At 37.7% G+C, this 21,884-nt stretch overlaps 1 protein-coding gene, 1 long non-coding RNA gene and 1 other non-coding gene across 8 annotated transcripts in view; 2 read left to right on the top strand and 1 right to left on the bottom strand.

Moving 5' to 3' along the window:
• Positions 1-21,884, top strand: part of MTA3 (metastasis associated 1 family member 3) — a 212,038-nt gene that overhangs the window by 118,376 nt on the left and 71,778 nt on the right. For all 6 annotated transcript variants that reach the window (XM_032352843.1, XM_032352842.1, XM_032352838.1 and 3 more), the window contains exons 5-6: positions 6,453-6,516; positions 10,195-10,312. In XM_032352843.1, coding sequence (XP_032208734.1) covers positions 6,453-6,516; positions 10,195-10,312 — 182 coding nt within the window. The remainder of the gene's footprint in view (positions 1-6,452; positions 6,517-10,194; positions 10,313-21,884) is intronic.
• Positions 271-21,474, bottom strand: LOC116595965. The gene is made up of 3 exons (XR_004287934.1): positions 21,356-21,474; positions 4,043-4,046; positions 271-281 (listed from the first exon to the last, which is right to left on the bottom strand). It is a non-coding gene; the product is annotated as an uncharacterized LOC116595965 (long non-coding RNA).
• LOC116596654 lies at positions 9,434-9,540 on the top strand. Its single transcript, XR_004288241.1, has one exon. It is a non-coding gene; the product is annotated as a U6 spliceosomal RNA (small nuclear RNA).

Below are 21,884 nucleotides of genomic sequence, written 5' to 3'. Positions count from 1 at the left end.
CACAGTCTCTCTAAAGTGAAATAAATCTAATAAAAAAGGGAAACTAACATAAGGAAGTTAATTACTTAGCATTCTTAAACTCATAGGATTGCCTAGTAGAAGAAAGAGGAAAAATACAGTGAGAGAAAAATCATACCACAATTTAACATTTTAAAGTCTCCATGTTTAGCACACTTCTTCTTGAATGTTGTCTTTGTATGGTATAATCTTTACCTTGAAATGATTATCCTCTGTGGGTTGAAGTGTTTCCTTCTCTGACAAGAATCCCAGGGCAGAATGGGCTGGGTGAATCCCAGAATCCCACTGGGCTGGATGAAAGTATATTCTACATGTTGTCCCAAGCTCTGGTGTTCCACATGGTTGTGAAAATGCCTGTGAGATTTTTTTGGTAATCAGAACAATTTGTTGTACTGTACTAGGAAAGAGGACCTTCCTGACACCTACTGACTTCTTTTGGACATTCCATTTTCTTGTAGCTATAAAAGGCAAAAGTGGGGGCACCTGGGTGGCTCAGTTGTTAAGCTTCTGCCTTTGGTTCAGGTCATGATCCCAACATCCTGGGATCGAGGCCCACATCGGGCTCCCTGCTCAGCGGGAGTCCTGCTTCTCCCTCTCCCATTCCCCCTGCTTGTGTTCCCTCTCTTGCTGTATCTCTATCAAATAAATAAAATCTTAAAAAAAAAAAAAAGGCAAAAGTTGTACCAAGAGAAGGATCTTTTTCCCCCTTGAATTCCTCTTTTACAGTGTGTTTTGTATTTGTTATCAAATCTCCAGAATCATGGATTCAGGTTTTGTTGCTTTGGTTTTCTCCACATGCCACAGAGAGAATGAGCTTTCCAAAACATTACTTGTCATTTTTCTTTGTAGAATCCATTGATCTGGGGAGCCTGGGTGGCTCCGTGGGTTAAGCCTTTGCCTTCAGCTCAGGTCATGATCTCAGGGTCCTGGGATCAAGCCCCACATCAGGCTCTCTGCTCAGCAGGGAGCCTGCTTCCTCCTCTGTTTCTGCCTGCCTCTCTACCCACTTGTGATCTCTTCCTCTCTCTCTGTTAAATAAATAAATAAAATCTCAAAAAAAAAAAAAAAGAGAATCCATTGATCTATCACATTAAACCCAGACTTCTCTTCTTGGCTTTTTATTCCTTTACCTTACCTACTCAAACACCTGTTCCAGGTTTTGTTTTGTTGGGCTTCTTTAATTTTTATTTCCTAACATCTGTTAAAGCAACATTAACAGAAAATGTATCTTTGAATAGAAATATTTAAAGTCCAGATTTCTTTCTCTCTTTTTGGTCCTTTTTATAGTCTGAAGATACAAAATCACTTTTGTTTTAGGGTCTTTCAGGTGTTTGTTTCTTAAGAAATGCGTAAGAAAACTGGTTCCAGGGCACCTGGGTGGCTCAGTCAGTTAAACCATCTGATTCTTGACTTTGGCTCAGGTCATGAGGTCTTGGGATAAGGCCCCACATTGGGCTCTGTGCTCAGCACAGACTCTGCTTCAGATTCTTTCTCCCTCTCCCTCCCACTCACTCCCTCTCTCAAATGAATAAAATCTTCAACTAAAGGAAGGGAGAGGGGGAGGGAGGGAGAAAGAAAGGAAGGAAAGGAGGGAAGCAGGGAGGGAAAGAAATACTGGTTCATCAGCTCTAGAGCAGAGGTTCTCAGCCAGGGACAGTTTTGTCTCCTGGGAGTCATTCAGCAAAGTCTGAACAGTTTTGGTCGACTCAGCTAGGTGTGGGGGTGCTACTACTGTCCAATGGGTCAATGCCAGGAATACTGTTAAACACCCTGTGTACCTAGGACAGCCTGCCACAGCGAAGAATCCCCTGGCTTCCTATGTTAATAATGCTAAGGTTGAGAAAACTTGGTGTAGACTCATGCTAAATAATCTTTGCTTCTTGGTATATGTATTAATTATACAAATTTATACACTTTGTTTAATTAGGATCTCCCTTTTTACTTTAAATTTAAATTGTATTATTTTTAAAAGTCAAATATATGCATATAGTTATGTAATAATATCCAAGGCAGTCGTAAGCCTAGTTCCCCCTCCACAGGCATTTTCAGCTTTTCTGTGTGGCTTCTGTATTTACACCACTCTTACACTGCTACTGTTACTTTTTCAATTTTCTAAATCTCTCTCTACTCTCTCTTCTCTTTTCCTTTCCTTCATGTTCCCAATATATCACAGCATTTTTTTTAACTTAATAATCATTCATTGTATTTTATGAACATGTAAGGATTCCCCGTGTATTCTTTCTTGTACAACCTTTTGTTTTTCCTTGAAGTTAATTGTTTTGCCATTCTTTTCGATTAGTCTTCTAAAATAGAAAAAATTCTTGGTCCTTGCTTATCTTGAAAATGTTTTCTGCACTTAGCCAGTGATTTGTTTAGGCATATAATTTTGCTTTGGAAATAATTTCATTAAGAATTTTGAATCTTTCTTTTAGTCCTATTTAACTGTGTTGCTGTTGTGAAATGTAATTTTCTGAAAGCATTTTGGATCTTTGAACTTCATTATTTTTTTTGTTTGGTTGTCCATTGTATTCAGTGGATTAAATGCTATGTAAAACTGCCTATTCGCTGAATTTCTAATCACAGAACCTAGCATTGTTTTTATATGAGAAGCTGTTCAGAATCCTGAGCAACTGTAAGACTCATGCGGCCATTGAGAAAAATGCCTTTTTTAAAAAAGATTTATTGGGGCGCCTGGGTGGCTCAGTGGGTTAAAGCCTCTGCCTTTGGCTCTGGTCATGATTCCAGGGTCCTGGGTCGAGCCCTGCGTGGGGCTGTCTGCTCAGTGGGGAACCTGCTTCCCCCTCTCTCTCTGCCTGTCTCTCTGCCTACTTGTGGTCTCTGTCAAATAAATAAATAAAATCTTTAAAAAATAAATAAAATTTAAAAAGATTTATTTAGGGACACCTGGGTGGTTCAGTCATTAAGTGTCTGCCTTCCACTTGGATCATCCCAGGGTTCTGGGATCAAGCCCCACATTGGGCTCCCTGCTCTGCAGGAAGCCTGCTTCTCCCTCTAGCACCCCCCTGCTCACCGGCTTGTGTTCCCTGTCGCGCTGTCAAATAAATAAAAAATAAAATAAAATAAGAAATGGAAGGAAATTATTTTTTAAAAAGATTTATTTATTTATTTGAGAGAAAAGGGCGTGTGCGGTGTGTGGGCGAGTATGTGGGAGGGGCAGAGGGAGAGGGAGAATCTCATACAGACTCTCCCTGTTGAGCCTGGATTCCTCTTGGGGAACTTGATCTCATCACCCTGAAATCATGACCTGAGCCGAAATCAGGAGTTGGATGCTTAACCCACTGAGTCACCCAAGTACCCAGAAAAATGCCTTTTTTTAGTTAAAAAAGAAAAATTCTTTCATTGAACAGGAAGGGGTTTAGTCAGACCCTGCATCTCTGTACTAGTGGCTTTCAAGTTCACTGTGCTTAACTATCACCTGGTGATGCTTGTTTTCCACGTAGACTCCTTGATCCCTCCCCGAGTACTTGGATTCGGTAAATCTGACTGAGGATCATCTGGTGATACTTATCAACCAAATGGATTTCTTGATCCCTCCCCAGGATATTTGGCCTCAGTGAGTCTGGTGTGGCACTAAGAAATTTTGCATTTTCCTAAGTGGGGACCCTAGTCAAGCTGCAGTGCTATGAAACTGAGAGTCTTTAGGCAGTGGGGAAATGGATGCTCATTTCAACTTCCTCTTTTATTTATATGAATAGGGAGTGTCTTTAAATAAAAGAAATACATAATTTGTGTGCACATTTTTACGTGTGGTGTTTGAGTCTGTGGGATGATGCTGTTATCTGTTAAGCAGGTAACAGACGGATCAGCACCTGCCCTTAGACATGGGACTGTGTTGTGTCGTAATTATTGATTCACTTGTCTGTCTGGGTCCCAGCACACTGCGCAGCAGGACAGAGGATGTTTTTAAAAACCTTTTTCAGTGATCTGTGGGAAAGTGTGTTGTCTCTGGAAATTCTGTGTTGCCGTGTAGTTCCCTGTAGGAGAGTGGTATGAATAATGATACAGGCCTGCAGTGATCTTTCTTTGTGTTAAGGTCTTTAATGAGTTTTGTATTTATATCATCATCTTTGGGTATCTTTATTCCTTAAGGACTAAAGTGTGGTGGAAGAGAACAATTAGGGTCATTGCTTGAGATTCAGCATCGACCAACTGGGTTATCTATATAACAGTTTGCTAATAGTTCCTTTGCTTTGGTCTTAAAATTTGCCATATTTTTTTCTGTGAGCCAAGATTTGTTCAGCATAAAGGAAACCAGCACTTTAAGTCTCTTTTTAAACTACTTTTATCAACAACTCTTGGCGTGGTAGCACATGTGTTAATTACATATTCATATTTACTTCATAAAATAATTCTGACTCAACCTCCTGCTTTGTTAGCTGTTAGTATATGTACTTGAATATTTTAAGTATCAGATTTTCATTTTTAATTTGGCAGAAAATACGCAGCTACAGTAAAGAAAATTTAAAAATGAAGATCACCTATTATTTTTTCATCTTTGCGTAAAAGCTACATTCCTCCAAATAATTTATATTTTAGATTGGCTGGGTGTCATCATGTTGTATCTCTAAAACAGTATCTAATCAGCATTCCTTATCTCTTAATGTAATTATGAAAATAATGGTTTGATGATTCTGTTTAAATCATCTTGTCATTTCAGACGGTATAGAGGAGACTAATGCTGTATTGTTTTTATGAATTTTCAGTGTCAGTTAACCCTTAACATCCGAATGGCTCTTACAGAAAGTGGTATCTATTAAAACAACATTCAGCTTCCATTAAAAACAAAAAACAAAAAACACCCAACTTAGAGAACTATAAAAACCCGGAATTTATTTCTTCTAAGTGATTAAGTATTAAATGTTGGAAATCCTGCTCTTTCAGCTGTTAGGCAAAAAAAGAAACTGAAGCCTATTTTTGGAAAGCCCATTTGGTCTGTAAGCACGCTGCACGCGTGGTGCAGACGTCCACAGGTCACAGAACTTCTGTAGCAGCTGTAGATGTGCAAACCTCAGCAGAGCAGTTTCCCTGCCCGTAATTCTGTCCTTTCTAAGGGCCTGTCAGGTAATTGTTGACTGTGAGTGTTGTTATGTGCTCTGAAGTAATCATGTTAATTCTTCTTCAGTAATATGCACGAATAAAATTAGAAAAACCAAAACCTTTATAACTCTCGCTAACCAAATTAGAGACTTGACAGGATAATATGGAAAGAACACATGCTCTCAGAAGTCTTTTGAAGTGATATTAACTAGAGCTGATTACCAGAAAAAGATGTTTTTATGAGGAGAAATTTTTTTAAATCTGAGGAATGTACATTTGCAAAATGTTTAGTTAACTGTGATTGTTGATCTGTGTGTGAGCATTCTGCATTTTATTTTGCTTTTGGTAATTTTTTCCTTTCAGTTGTTTTCCACTCTGATATTCCAACAGCCTGCTCTTCCAGCTTCCCATTCAACAGATATGTGATGTGTTTGGATTTTGCACGTCATTTTGTGGGTTGCAAGCAGTGACTTCTGTTTACAAAATCAAATGACATTATGACATTTAAAAAAATATTTTGTGTGTCCTGACCAAAATTATCTATAATCTGTATCAAAAGTCTTCTGTCTCCACAGAATTTTTCACACTAGTGAGGATGATTATACACGTCTTTGTAATGAATGCCTCTACCTGGGTAACCTTAATTTTTCTCAAGTCTAGACAAGCCTTTTCTTTCCCTTTTTTTTTTTTCTAATAGACATTCATTTTCAAACTTACACCCAGGGCTATATGATCAAAGGTAAATGCCATCAGACTTCAAGTTCTGTATATCTGTAGATCTTTTATTTTGCCCTTTACTTTATAGCAGTGTCTTTAAATTTTAACTAGACTTTAGAGCAGTGTCAATAAAGGTAAGTTAGTTAATCTTGATATGAATGTGTATTATTTTTAGGTTCTCATATGCAGTGGCTACTTAAAAAAATTCAAAGATTATTTTACTTGCTGGTTTGCACAGTGAAGTCTTATCTAAAGTCTTTGTATAAAATTGGCTCATATTAACTCTTTATAGATTCAGAAACTCACTTCTGATCAGAAGCTTTCATTGTACTCCTTTTTTTTCTTTAATAATTAGGAGATACCTGTCAAGTGTTTTATATTACAAAGATTTACTGCCTAACACAGTTCCTTCCACAGGTTAGCCTTGCAGTAAATGTCTACAGACCGTCCTGTTTTTTGTTTTTGTTTTTGTTTTTAGGTTACGCAACACCAGGATTGTATAGCAAGTCTAAGTATGTACATATATGTATATTCCTAACTGCCATCTAGTTTCTTAGTATCAACTTTACATTCTGTGTATTCTTAATTTTGTATATGTCATCACCATGAAGGTGATGTGGCTTTTCTTACATTTATCCACTTTTTCCCTCTCTCAACAGGGGAAAATGCAGTGTTGCCCTTCTGAATGAGACAGAGTCAGTATTATCCTATCTTGATAAAGAGGTAATTCACAACTACACTTGTTTTGTGGTTTTTTTCCCCCCTTGATTTCACACGAACCCCATACCTTTGAGTTTATTTTTTCTTGCACCAAGTTATTGCATTGGGAGAGCAGCATTATATAAAAGTATAATGACTAGAATACATTTAGATAATTTGATTTTTCTGGTTAACTGAGATAACATTTGGCAAAAACTTCTGTGTCTGTTTTTTTTTTTTTTTTTTTTTGGTTGGTAATGAAAGGCTTTATACAGTATGATGATTTAGTTGGTAGTCGAAGAACTGTTTTTGGCTTTATGAAATAAGTAACTTCTGTATACTTGGTACTCCTCCCTGTTTTTTTGTTTTTGTTGTTTTTCAAATAAACAGTTTTTCTTTTAGACTTTTTCCAGATGAGATCTTAACTCATGGTCTGCTTTCTTTCCTAAAATCCCAATAAACTTTGTCAACTAAAAATGTTTCTGTAAACTTCATTAAGAAACATTTTAAACATTTTTTTAACAAGTTGAATGAGAGCATATGGTTCATTGGAGGAGGAGATTCCTCTAAACAGAATAGTCTACAGTGGGAAAATTTTTACTGTTAATGCTTTAGTATTTAACCTTTATAATTTCTTGGTGTTTTTGTTTTCTCAAATCTTTATTTTTTGTATGTATGTGTGTGTGTATGTGTGTGTATATGTACTTACATGTGTGTATATGTGTGTGTATATGCTTTTAAACAATTAAAGGGGGGTACCTGGGTGACTCAGTCATTAAGCGTTTACCTTCGGCTCAGGTCATGATACCAGGGTCCTGAGATGGAACCCCTCATTGGGCTCCCTGCTCATCGGGGAGCCTGCTTCTCCCTCTCCCACTTCCCCTGCTTGTGTTCCCTCTTTCACTGTGTCTGTCAAATAAATAAATAAAATCTTAAAAAAAAAAAAAGAATTTAAAGGGTTGTATTTTCTGTGAAAAAAACTTTTTTATTATTCTTAAAATATTGCTTAAAATTTAAAAAGTACTTAAAATATACTTTAATAATTACACTTAATATGTATACTTAACATGTTATACTTAAAATGTTGTCCCCTCATCTCAAATGAAGAATACATAACTGCAAAAGATGCGGCAGACAGGTAGAACTATTGTACATTAGAAAATCTAATAGAGAAAACTAAGAGTAAATACTCAAGGCAGAAACAAGATTGATAGTCTTTATAACTTCTACATAGGAAATTTAGAAAAGAATGTAGCAGTGTTTTTCAGTCAACATATGGATAACTGTATGGAGAAAGATAATGCTCAGAAATTAGCATTAGTTCACAAAAGCAGAAATAAAAGGAAGAAACACTGAGTATGTTTCAGTGTACTTTACTGGTGTATTTGGCTGTTAAGACAGTGTAATTTTTTAATTTCTAATTTTTAAAGAAGCTTTATTTTTAAGTAATCTCCACACCCAACATGGGCCTTGAACCTACAACCGTAGGATCAAGAGTCACATGCATGGTTCACTGATCGAGCCAGCCAGGTGCCCCAACAGTGTGATTTTTTAAAAAGTGGTATTTTTGCCTTCTAATTTGTCGTTAGTAATTTCTGTGTGCTAAGGATTGTTGAAGCTGAAAATTTGCAAAGGACTTACTAGGATATTTTTCCTGTCCATTTGATTTTTAAGCACTTGGTCCTGTATCAATCTTTGGGAAAGGAACTGACGTCTCTGGCAGTGTATTTGAGGAAAACTTTTTTTATTCAGAGAGCGCAGTTTAGTAAAAATAAAACTGCTTACGTTATATTCTTTTTTCAATTTGAAAAACACTTTATTCTTTTTTTTTTTTTTACTTCTTTATCTGTTATAAGACCATCCTTGAGAAAATCTGGTTTTTAAAATATTGAAATTGGCATATTTGAGGATGGTAACTCAAGGGACACCTTTCTAATCACGATTTTTTACTTGTTGAAAAATTACATTTACATTTTAAACAATTTCCCATATCAGGCACGACATATAAATTTAAGGAATTTTTTTTTTCTTTTAGAGAGAGAGCGCATGTGAGGGAGCACAAGTAGGGGGAGGGGCATAGGGAGAGGGAAAGGGAGAGAGAATTTTAAATAGACTCCAGGCTTAGCACAGAGCCCAACATGGGGCTCGATCTTATGACCCTGAGATCATGACCTGAGCTAAAATCAAGAGTTGGTTGCTTAACTGATGGAGCCACCCAGGTGCCCCAAATTTAAGGGGTCTGAAGCAACCTGGGTGGCCCAAAATAATAATTTCATCTCATTTTACTGATAAGTATGGCAGAATCCTATTTTTACAGAATCCTGTGCTGACATATTTTACAGAATAAAAGTGACCAGAGGTGTGTCCTCTTCTGAAGTCGATGGTGTGCCAGTGGCAGTAGCTTTAGTTCCCTACTAACACTCTTGGTTGCTCCTGTCTTCAGAGACACGTATTTCTGATTATGTATTGATCAACCTGTCAACCTATTAAGCAGGTTGATTTATATATTCTGCAGATTTTTCTTTTCCCTAGGTAGTACATTTATATGCGTAAATTGTCACATTGTTGTATCTTCTTAGCAATTTTATTGTTTAAGCTTTCCTTCTGACAGTGACCCATGTCACCTTGTTTTGTTCTCTCCTTTCCCTTTATCACTGTCTGTACTATCCGAAAGGAGAAAGCTTTACAGTCTGGCAGGTATCTCTTACTTGCAGCCTGCTCACCAGGGTCGTGGTAAAATGCGGATGGTAGAAACAGGCCCCTCCAAGATAGAAAGCAGAGTGTCATGCAGTAGATGACCCCCAGAGTCCTCGCAGGGAGCAGGGACAAGACTTTCTAAGACATCTTGTGGTTTTGCGGAATTCAGCAAAGGCCTGGTGCTTGGTCATTTTATCCTTTAGGCTCAGTCAGTAGAGCCGGTTTGCATTCTAAAGGACATCGGGTGCTGCCTTTGGCAGCGCATACACTAAAATTGGAATGATACTGAGAAGATTAGCATGGTCTCTGTGCAATAATGACAGGCGAATTTGTGAAGAAAGGGGCAGGTGGGAAGGACCTTGGCAAGTTAGTGGGTATGCTGGTAGTGGTAGGTATATTTATGTTTATATGCCTATTTATATGTAAATATGAGTGCTTCAGGATTTAAAGGAAAGCTGCAGAATTGGAATTAATAGATGTTTAAATAATACAATGTGACATTTTAATGAGTAAGCTGCATTTAAGCTCAACTCTTCTAAACTTTATTTAATGTGAGATGTTATGCATTTTAACATATTGATAAAATGTGGACGGACACTTTAAAAGTAAGTGTGCCAGGTGTCCTCATTGTTCAGTATGGGCTTTAGAGATGGGAATGCGACTTCAGGAGTCTTACTTGACTTACAGCTTAGCTTTGCTAGCTTTCCAGAATCTTGTTTTAGAGCGGTTAAATGGTTTTCTTTTAGACTAAAACAAACAACAAAACCTGATAGTCTACCTTTATTGTAAGCTGTTTATTTTTGCTCGATTTAGTTTTACGCTATTTTACATGATGACAGTAGCATCATTTTCTTCTTCAAGATCTATGAATTTATCCACCAAAATGAAATCTCACTTACTTTCTGAAGTTTTATGGTTTCTTTATGGTGACATTGACCTTATTGCTGTATAAAAAGTAGAAGGAATTAAGTTTACCTAAAATTTTCTGTCATTTTTTTTTTTCAGGACACCTTTTTCTACTCATTGGTCTATGACCCTTCAGTGAAAACACTGTTAGCTGACAAAGGTGAAATCAGAGTGGGGCCTAGATATCAAGCAGACATTCCAGAGATGCTCTTAGAAGGTATGTTTTCCTTCGGGTTTCAAGTCCTATAAAAACAAATAACGTCTTGAAACTCAAATATCCTTTTCCTCATCTGGGAAAGGAGACTTTTAGGCTGAAGTTTAAATGTTAAAAGTTCTTCCACTTGTAGAAATACAACAAATAGCAACAGAAAATAATTTGAGGAGTTGTTTATTTATTTTACATTTTTATGAGTTTTCTGGCTGTGTTTTCCTTTAATTTAATTTTATTATATTTTATTTTTTTAAGTAGACTCCATACCCAGTGTGGAGCACAACATGGGCCTTGAACTCACGACCCTGAAATCAAGAGGGTCTAACACTTAACCAGCTGAGCCACCAGCTGCCCTTATGCTTTTCCTTTTAAATGCAACTTTAAGAATGTTCATATTGTTGAACTTGTGTTTTAATGTGACACATCCATGCCTTGAGGTCCTGAAGGCCCCTAAGTCATCTGTCTGAGGTGGTCTGGAATCTAGTGAAGATTTTGGGATTTGGGCTAATCTGGGGTAGTGTATGTACTGGAGAGAGGATTCAGAGCTTTACATTTTAAAAACAACTTAGGACATAACTTCCTTTCTCCTCTTATAACTGTAAACTTAAAATCTTTACTTTCCGATTTTAAAAGTAAAACATTCTTCAGACATAGCAATGTATGATGTAGGAAACAAACACCATCCCCTTTCCTTCACTGCAAATCCCCGTTTCACGCCTGTGGTTGTTTGGGGTGTATTCGCACTGGCCTGCCCCCACTCCCAGGACTGGTCCAGGCCTGGCCATGTTGCACGTGATCTTGGAGCTGCTCTTCTCCATTCACAGTGTATCTCTCTTTAGCACCTTCTCACAGGAGTAATGTGACTTTTATTTTTTACAGTGACCCTGCAGGTCTTACATTTGCCCGGATGTACTATCATTCCCTCTTCCAGTCCCTATTGATAGATTGTTAGGTATTTACATTTTTCTGTGCTACAAATTGATGCTGCTAGAAAACTTACACATATATTTGTGCTGTATAAATATTCGAGCATAACTTCTTGGAAGTGAGATGGTATATACATTTTACATACTGAAAATGCTCCTCTGCTTTTCCAAAACGCTGTGTTACTGTACGTTTGAAAGAACCAGGTGCTTTCGCCAACCCTGATTGTGAGGGATTTTTTTCACCTTCCATTCCCCCCACCCCACATTTTGATGTGTCATTGTCTTAGGGGTTTTTGTTTTGTTTTGAAGTTGAGATTATACTTGCCTTAGTTATTTTTAGCTCTCCTTCTTTAAATTTCTTGTGCTTTTTCTCCATGGTTATTTATTTTTTTATGTATTGGCAAGAATTCTTTGACTATTAAAGGTAAGTAAACACAGAAGTATTTACCTTTGTCTATAAATATTACAGATACCCTCCCCCACATACACTTAATTATTTCATTAAAATTTTTCAATACTGATTTTAAATTTAAGTCTTTAATATTTTTTGTCATACAGAAATTTAGAATTTATTAGTCTTTTCCTTTAAGGCATTTTATGATGTGCATTTTTCACAGAAAGGCCTCCACTTTTACTTTTGCCCTCTGATTATTAAAACATCTGAGTTTGGGGCACCTGGGTGGCTCAGTGGGTTAAGCCTCTGCCTTGGGCGCAGGTCATGATCTCAGGGTCCTGGGATTGAACCCTGCATTGGAGCATTGGACTCTCTGCTCAGCCGCAAGCCTGCTCCCCCCCCACCCCCCACCTGCCCCTCTGCCTACTTGTGATCTCTATCTCTGTCAAATAAATAAATAAAATCTTTAAAAAAAAAAAAAATCTGAGTTCTTCCAGGGTGCCTGGCTGGCTCAGAAGTGTGTGACTCATGATCTCAGGATTGTGGGTTCGAACCCCATGTTGGGTGTAGAGATTTTAAAATAAACTTTAAACAAAAATTAAATAAAACAAAGCAAGAGTTCTTCCATTGGTTCTTCTCCCTTTTTATCTTGCCATACTTCTAAGAAAATGTACATAGAAAAGTTAAATCAACAGATACTTAAGATAGAGTTTGTGAACTGTAGTACACATTGGTGTCAGTAATGCCAGGCTACAGACATCTTTGTTCTCATGAACTTAAATACCAGGAAAGGTCAGTCAATAAAGATTAAGCTCAAAGGAAAAAACTCTGTGTCTGTGCTCACCTGTGTTTGGAAATGATTTTGAACAGACTGGGAGTAGTGAACCAGTTTATTATAGGTTCGAGAAATTATATTTAATTGGCATCCTTATCTGTGTAAATCAACTTATCTTCCAGAAGTAGTTTTTATGTTTTTAGTCCTTAATGTTTGATGTTAGACTTATATCACCGTACCTAAGTATTCACTAAATATTATTTTATTTTTAAAAACTTGATTTTTAAATTTCACAAACACTGTAATGCAAATAATGGATTATTTTGCACTCCAGATATAAGTGGCAAAGTAGATTAGCTGAGTCATAGGGCTTGTGTGTTTGAAATTTTATACAAAATGCCAAATTGTCTTCCAGGTAGTCATTTACAGGTGGGTAGTCATTTATAGGTGGGTTTTTTTTTTTTTTTTAAGATTTCATTTATTTATTTGACAGACAGAGATCACAAGTAGGCAGAGAGGCAGGCAGAGAGAGAGGAAAGGAAGCAGGCTCCCTGCTGATCAAAGAGGCTGTCGCAGGGCTCGATCCCAGGACCCTGGGATCATGACCCGAGCCGAAGGCAGAGGCTTAACCCACTAAGCTACCCAGGCGCCCCTACAGGTGGGGTTTTTTTTCTCTTGTTTTAATTAAGGTGTAATTTATATGTCGTACATCCCACGCTTTTTAGTGTACAGTTCTGTACAGAAGTGTATGTTCCCAGTGAGATAGTTCACCAAGTCCATCTGTGCACAGGCCAAATGCCAGCAAGGTCCCTTGTGCCCATGTGTGTATGGCACCCAGCCCAAATCCTGCATCCCCTAAGCAGCCTTTGTCACTCTTCCCTGAACGCTCATCCCTCCCATCTTTGAACTGTGCAGATGTTATCTTTTATACTATTTTTTGTTATTTGACTTTAGAAATTTTAAAATCAACACCTGAGCTGTTGATTGTATGGTTTTCCCTTAAACACTGAGCATAAGCCTTGATGTATAGAAAGCCTGGAATGATTTTTTAAAGATTTTATTTTATTTTTAAATTATTTTTATTAATATATAATATATTATTTGCTCCAGGGGTACAGGTCTGTGAAGCCTGGAAATTTTTGAGTATTGCTCATGGATAAATGCTAAACCAAGTAATGAAGTTGGTATGTTTCAAGTAACAGTGGGCAGAAGAATCAGATCATAGAATCTCACAAAATCCCATTTATCTGGAAGACTATTTAAATAAGGTATTTATGGGGTACCTGGGTAGCTTAGTCGTTAAGTGTCTGCCTTCAGCTCAGGGCATGATCCCAGGGTTCTAGGATCGAGCCCCACATGGGGCTCCCTGCTTAGCGGGTAGACTGCTTCTACCTCTCCTACTCCTCCTGCTTGTGTGTTCCCTCTCTTACTGTGTCTCTTTCTGCCAAATAAATAAATAAATAAATAAATATGGTGTTTACCCCTGAAAAATATTAAAGCTACGTAATTTGGAAAGCATATCTCCCAAAATTTTTAAAAGATGATTTTAGGAAACAAAATGATATATGCATTGTAAAAATTTATTCTGCAGTTCCCAAAACAGACTTGAAGTTCTTCTGGGTGAAAGGAATGATTCTTAACAGCTTGTGGCATTTGGGGAGTTACCTGACAAAAGCATACTTTGTATTTAGAAAATGTGATTGAGTGTTCATTTAATGTAATAGCTCTTTTATAGTTCTTTAACAAGTATTAATTACCTTTAACATAGTGTTTCTCCTGGCAGTCTTCTGGGTGGGTGGTTTATAAACTTTATTTAGGTAATAGAACACTTTCTTCTAATGAAACACTACACAGTATGACCTTAAATAAAATAAGAAAAGCAGCTTGTTGTGGGTGAGGTAGAAGAGAAGGCCCCATTGGATCTCCCGAGATACCCCAGTGAGCCGTAGGGTTAAGAGAAGGACACACTGAAGGCTGCTGTTCAGTACTTCACTCTTAAGAGTCCTGTCTCTTCAGCACAGAGAGAAGCCACTCAGAAGTGCGTAGGATGAAGTCCCTTTGCAGCATAGCATAACAATGGCACTCCACTAGATTCCTGTTACAAATAATAGGAATTGTGGTAGAAAATGCAATTATACTGAAATCAAAAAGTAGTAGTTCCTCAGACCATCCCTCTTTGTCCACTGTCAAACAGCATTACTAATTTAATATGTTCTCCCTGTTTGTTACCTATCATATTGAGATCCATGAAATTATATTCAGTGTTTAATTGTGTGACAGATCCAAGTTTATCTCTCTTATCACATGTTTTATGGTAGGGTAAGTTTCCCCTCATTGTTCTTAAAATTTCTTGTGGGGGGGGTGGGGGGCGGGTGGGGAGGTGTCTCATCTCAGAGACATTTTTCCGACTGTTAATCTTTTTTTAATCAGTTAGTCAAATACTTCCTTCCCAGATTTCATTAGAATTCTGATTGAAATTGTATTAATATTTTCTATTACTTTGGGAGGTGACTGGTCATTTCATAATATTGAGTTGTTCCTATGGGTCTGTGGGGGTCCGTTTTGAGGTTTTTATTCTGTCTGACTGGTTTGTTTGTTAATGTTCTAGGAACTCACTGGTTTAATTATAGCGACTTGGTATGTGTGGTAATACCTGAGGAGGCTAATCCTCCTCTTATTTTTCCGAATAAACTTTATTATCAGCTTGAATCTTCCTTACTATGTTTATTGGCATTTCAGTTAATTTTTAAGTTAATTTAGGGAGAACAGACTTTTGATGGCTTTGAAAAATCTTAATTAGAAACAAGGGATGTCTTTTTCTTTATTCAAGGCTACTTCTGGATCTTGTGATTTTTTTTTTTTTTTTTTTTAGTATAGATTCAGTCATATAGATTTTAGACATTTCTTGTTAAGTTTATTTTTAAGTTTATAATTGTTAGCTGTAAGTATTCATTTTCAACAAAGAAAAACACCATATTTTTCATCATAAATGAAGAAGTCACTTTGGATTCCTATTTCAGCCTAAAGCAGTTAGCATATCCAACATGTTTCATTTCACTTGTAATCAGGCAACTAATTAGATGGCAAGATCTAAAGAACCCCCTTCTGTTTTGTAATTAATATATTTTCAGGGGAGACTGGTGTAGGGTGGCAAATAGGTCATCAACAGTTAAACCACTCTTGGAAAACATGGACATTACCATCATAGAAATTCCTATTGTAGCTAGTACCTGTTTGCAGGGAAGTGAAATGGTAGAAAATATCATACTCAAGAACAGATATTTAGGACTTGTTGCACTAACTTGTTTACTAACCCTTTTGATACTCTTGAGTGGGTACGTTTTGACCAGTGTGGCCAGATTCCGATTTGCACTGGCGTGGAATGTAGAACTTGAATTACTGAGTGGGTGGCAGCATCCGCACCATGGCAGAACATATGACAGGCTGGCTTTGTTTGTGAATGTGTCTTGATGGATTCTAAGACATTGTTGTGGCATTTGTCTAGCTAGTGAATAAATCTTCTTATAGCTTCAGAATTTTTAAATTTACTTATGGCTACCCACCATCTAACAAACTCTTGAGATCTGGAAAGATCGGTATATAGTTTGCAAAAAGAAGGTGAAAGTTTCTTTGAGATTTTAAATCTTTTACTGAGTTTGAATAAACCACCTAGAGAACTTTTCCATTGCAAAAGATGTGCTCTTGGGGAGTTTTGCTTTATTTCTTCACTGTATCATTTCACTGTAATACTGAAATCTTAAGAAAAGTCCATTTATGTATTAAATTAAAATTTGTAACTGCAGAAAAGTATTATAGCATTAATAAACTAAAATGACTGGATTTACATATTTGTGTAGAACCTGGCAGTAATCAGTTTAGCTGAGTAACGTGGGGAAAGCTAACTCCTCGAAGTTCCCATTTTCTCCTCCTTAATGGTAGTATATGTGCATACATCCTAGTGCTGTGAGGATCCCATGAAGTAATTCTGTAAAGCATTTCGCATGGCTCCTGACTGTCTCTGTTCACTGTTGCAGTTGCTTCTTCCCTGACCCCCATGCCTACTGCTACTGATTAAATAACTCTTGGGGATTTGGGGAGGTAGCTGTCTTTGAGAATTAAGGAATTAAAGTAGTATAGTCTCTTCTGCTATCATATTCACTTTTTTTGAAACTTGAATTTGTTCATCTGCAGTTGATAAATAGGGAAATATCAGTATAGTGTGGAAGTTGGGTCAATTTATAGGAGACTTTTCCCAGCGATTGGGGAAGCCAGTATTCTTACAGATAAAAAGAGATGAAGAGAAAAAAGATGGAAATTCAAATAAAATCTTAAAAAAAAAAAAAAGATGGAAAGTCTACAAGAAGGGCTTTCCTCTAGAGCAAGTAATGGCTGGTTTAGTGGCCTCAAAATCTGTGGCATTTTCCATTGTAGTGAAACTATATGGGGAAGCTTAAGAGTTACAGATGAAGGGGGTTGGAAGATATTTCACCTGGCGTTTAAGAGGAAATCTACACCTGTTGTTTTTTTTTTTGTTTTGTGTTTTGTGTTTTGTTTTTTAATTTTATAGGAACTGTATACACTGACCTACATCTCAGTGGAAGAGGTGTGAGTCCGGGGTTTAAGGAGATAAAGGGTCGACCAGTGTTTGGTTTTGTTGAAAATGGCGGTAGAGAGTTAACTGGGCTAGTATTCTTATTAGTGAATATTACTTTTTTTAATACTCTGGTTACCAAGTTTAATAGAGTTTCAAAGGTTTTTTTTTTCCATAAACCCCATTTTTTTAAGTGTTTAATTTTGGAGATTATGCTTTTCAACAACATGGTGGATGTTAACTAACTTAAAAACACCAGCCTATAACTATTAGGTGTAAGCTGGTATTGATTGCCGCCATGTAGAACAGTAATTCTCAACCCAGGGGCAGGAGACATTAGACAGTGTCTGTAGACATTTTTGGTTGTCAGAGCTGGTGGAGGGAGTGGAGGTAGGGGGGTAGGGCACAGATGCTAGTGGCATCTAGTGAGTCGAGGGACCAGGGATGCTGCTGATCATCCTGTAACACACAGAACAGACCCCTATAACAGAGTTACTCAGCCCTAAGTATTGATAGTGCTGAGGTTGAGAAATCTGCAGTAAGGGCTCTTGGGAAATAGTAAACAGTAAATGCTATTTTTGTGTTAATATTTATGTTATTATAATAATACTTAATTCTGAAATATAAATTATTCTGTGATCTAGTCTCTTTCTATGCTTTTGATTATTTTTGTGCCAGGGCAGCATTGTTTATAGATTTTGCTAGATAATATAATCCCACCCGGTTTAGTTAGTTCTTTTCTTCTTCTTCTTCTTCTTTTTTTTAAGATTGTATTTATTTGACAGAGAGAGACACAGTGAGAGAAGGAACACAAGCAGGGGGCGTGGGAAAGGGAGAAGCAGACTTCCCACCAAGCAGGCACGCGATGTGGCACTCGGTCCCAGGACCCTGGGATCATGACCTGAACTGAAGGCAGACACCTAACGACTGAGCGACCCAGGCACCCCTGTTACTTTCTTCTTAATAATGTTTGTGGATATTAATATTCAAATTATTTTATTGGCTTCCAAAATTAAACTTTGTGAAATTTAACCTATTGGGATACTTGTACAGAAAAGATAGCCTTAGGATTTTAAATCTTTACTCTTTTTTTCCTCAAGTTTTCTTCTTTGAAAGTTTTGTAATTTCTTTATATAAACATAACTCCAGTTTTACTTCAGTGTTTTATATTTTTGTTCCTATAATAAAAAAATACATTTTTACATTGTATTTTCTTTGGAATGGCACTTGAATTTTTATACTATTTTTATTGTGCCTTTCTAGGTACTTAGTTTTTATGATTTCTTGAGATATAATTTACCTATAATATTGTGTAAGTTTGTGTACAGTGTGTTGATTTGATGAATTTATATATTGTAGAGTGATTACTGCCGTAGCTTAGCCAACACTGCTATCACATCACATAATTGCTTATTTTTTGTTGTGGGAACAATTAAGGTCTAGTCTCTTACGAGCTTTGAAGTTTATAGTATTGTTGACTTATAATAACGATGCTGCATATTAAATCTCCAGGACTTACTAAATCTACTAGTTGGAATTTTGTACTCCTAAACAACATCTTCCCAATTTTTTTTATCCTCCAGCCCCTGGTAATCACCATTCCACTATCTGTTTTTATGAGTCTTGTTTTTTTAGATCCCATGTATTTTTCTCTTGTAACTTACTATTCCTTTGATTCATAACTTAAAACATTGGCCAGAACTTTCAGAACAATATTAAATAAAAATGGTGACAAATGGTATCTTTGTGAGTTTCTGAATTAAATATAACATAAAAAGTATAGTACTCTAATGGTTGGTACAAAGAAAATGAAAATGAGCTGTGTTTAGAACAAAGAATATTTCTAGTTCTCTGGAAAGGTCCCATAGGATGAGTTCCATACAGTTTTAGTTCTTCAGAGTCTTTGAACATCATGTGCTCTTAGGATGGTAATACTGAAGAAGTATTTTGTCCATATTTCCTTCCTTCCTTGTCCATATTTTCTAGAAACCTTAAAATATAGCTGGAGAGGTGCGCCTGGGTGGCTCAGTGGGTTAAAGCCTCTGCCTTCGGCTTGGGATGGCTTGGGTCATGATTCCCGGAGTCTCTGCTCAGCAGGGAGCCTGCTTCCTCCTCTCTCTCTCTCCACCTACTTGTGATCTCTGTCTGTCAAATAAGTAAAATAAAATCTTTAAAAAAATACATAGCGGGAGGGTTAGGGCTATCACATTTAAAATCATTGCTGAATCTACATTTTTTTTTTCAAAATTATGAAGAACTTATAAACCAAAAGCAAGGTGCTGTGTATACTTATGTAAGTAGTTGATAAATACATTTTTTTAAAAGAACTCAGAAATTAGGGAGACCTTCATGGCCTTGTATGGGACTAGATTAGAATTGCACAGATTATCATAAATGGAGGTGGGAAACGAGATTATTATATTGACTAGAATGAACATGACCAGATCATAAAATTAATCTTGGTCCTGTCTCTGGCTCATATCACAGTTACTAAGACCATTCCAAAGATTACTGCTAGCTTAGCTGAGAATTTAGTTTTATAGATTCTAAATAGGTTCTTAAAAGTTGTCCCCTGTGAAGAAGTGACCACACTGTGATATAAATGTAATTAATTATATGGTGAATCCAAAATGGGGAATTCTCATTAGCTGAGAGTGACTGTTTGGTATGGAACATTTCTGTGTTTATTCTTTTGTCATTGCTGCTGCTGCTATTTTGGTTATCATCCCATGGTATTGTCTGCATTTTAGGTATTAGTATGAATGCTTCCAGGAATGTTTTATTATTGTTTGTGTGAATTTATTTAGAATTCTTTTTTTTTTTTTTTAAGATTTTTATTTATTTGACAGAAAGAGAGAGCGAGCACAAGTAGGCAGAGCAGCAGGCAGAGGCAGAGGGAGAGGGAGAAGCAGGCTCTCCATTGAGCAGGGAGGCCGATGTGGGACTCGATCCCAAGACCGTGGGATCATGACCTGAGCCGAAGGCAGCCGCTTCACCTACTGAGCCACCCAGGTGCCCCTTTATTTAGAATTCTTATACTGAATTATCTTTCTGCTCTGTGCTGCAGAATGTATGATGGGACTGAAATGTATCAAGTTAACTAACTTGAATTTGGAAGTGAAGATGAGTTTTACTGTGACATTCTGGAATATGTAGTGTAATAGGTGCTTAATACGGAATAGCATCATCATTTAATCATCTTGATTTCAGGGGCGCCTGGGTGGCTCAGTGGGTTAAAGCCTCTGCCTTCGGCTCAGGTCATGATCGCAGGGTCCTGGGATCCAGCCCCGCATCGGGCTCTCTGCTCAGCAGGGAGCCTGCTTCCTCCTTTCTCTCTGCCTGCCTCTCAGCCTACTTGTAATCTCTGCCTGTCAAATAAATAAATAAAATCTTTAAAAAAAAAATCTTGATTTCATTTTATCATTACTTTATCTTTTTTTTTTTTTTAACCATTTTACCTCTTGGGTTTTATTATTCAAAGAATACAGGAAAGTGTAAGTGTGTCATTTAGCTTTCTCAAGTTTCATGCAGGTTGTAAATTTGGGGGGTTTTAACTGAGCTAATGTTGAATGTCTTGGTTTAGTTTGCTGAGAATCATAATCAAAAACAATGAAAAATGAAGTCCTTTCAAACACTTGAGATCTCTTTGGCCTGGTACTCACTCTGTTCTGCTTGTGCTTCTTTATGTTGGGGGTGGAGTTTGGCTCTGTGGTTTCCTGCCTTTGAACCAGGGGCAAGCTGGGCGAGCCCCACCCTGATGGTAGAGGCTGACTTAGGAGACCTGCGGGTAGGAAGGCTGGGTCTGCCACCCTCCCCTGCCCCCTCTCTCCTGCTGAGCCGCTGATATCTGCATGTTGCTTTACTAGGACTGAGCTCTGCAGAGTCTCATAGCCAGGGTTTGTCAGTCACTGGGGGTATTTAGCTTTAGAGTGTGTCAGTGCAGGGCACTCTGCCTCCTGTTAGAGATGCGGTGATCAGAAGTAACACAGAGCCAACCCAGCCCCCAGTTTAATAAGAAGTCCATGCCTTCTTATTAGGCTTCTTATTCTCTCAGACCCCCAGTTGCCTCCCAAGTCTCTTTTCCTGTCCTTTCTTTGGACATTGAGTCCTGCCTGATGGTTGCACAAGAGGAGAGGTTCATAAACTCTCCTCCTAGTTATCTCCTCCCATTCCTCTTAATGTTACTCTGGACAAGAAGAGCTGCTTTTCACCCTATCCCATTTTAAAGCCACATGATTTTGCTCACGTTCTCATAACTTTTAAGTGCTTCTCCTTGCCAGTGCACTCAGACCCTTCAATTTTTTTTTTTTTTTAAGATTATTTATTTGAGAGAGAGAGAGAAATTGCGAGCAGGGGGAGAAACGGAGGGAGAGAATATTCAAGCAGACTTGTGCTGAGTATGGAGACCAATGCGGGCTCGGTCTCATGATTCTGAGATCATGGCATAAGCCGAACCAAGAGTCAGATGCTTAACCAACTGAGCCACCCAGGTGCCCCTCGGACTCTTCAGTTCTTAGCAGAAGATCCATCCCCTTTATGACATCGTTCCCTGACTAGTCTGAAGTGATTTCTCCAATCCTCAGAATCTTGCAGCCATTCCTTCCTTCTTTGCCCTCTCTGTCTCTTAGAGACAGGGAAGAGGAGGAGGCAGAGGGGAAAAATGGTCTCAAGCAGACTCCCTGCCGAGTATGGAGCCAGACGTGGGGCTCCATCTCCCAATCCTGAGATCAAGACCTGTACCAGAACCAGGAGTCCGACACTTAACTGACTGAGCCACCCAGGCACCCCACTTACAGCCATTTCTGTATGTCCCTTATGGCATCTGTTTCTTTTCATTTGTATCAGAGTTACTTATGTGTTAGTTTTGCTGTAGTGAAAGTGTCTCACGGCAG

Source organism: Mustela erminea, chromosome 7 (assembly GCF_009829155.1).
Source record: "Mustela erminea isolate mMusErm1 chromosome 7, mMusErm1.Pri, whole genome shotgun sequence".
NCBI lineage: Eukaryota > Metazoa > Chordata > Mammalia > Carnivora > Mustelidae > Mustela > Mustela erminea.
The sequence above is the reverse complement of the archived record's forward strand: the minus strand, read 5'-3'. Positions and strand labels throughout refer to the sequence as shown.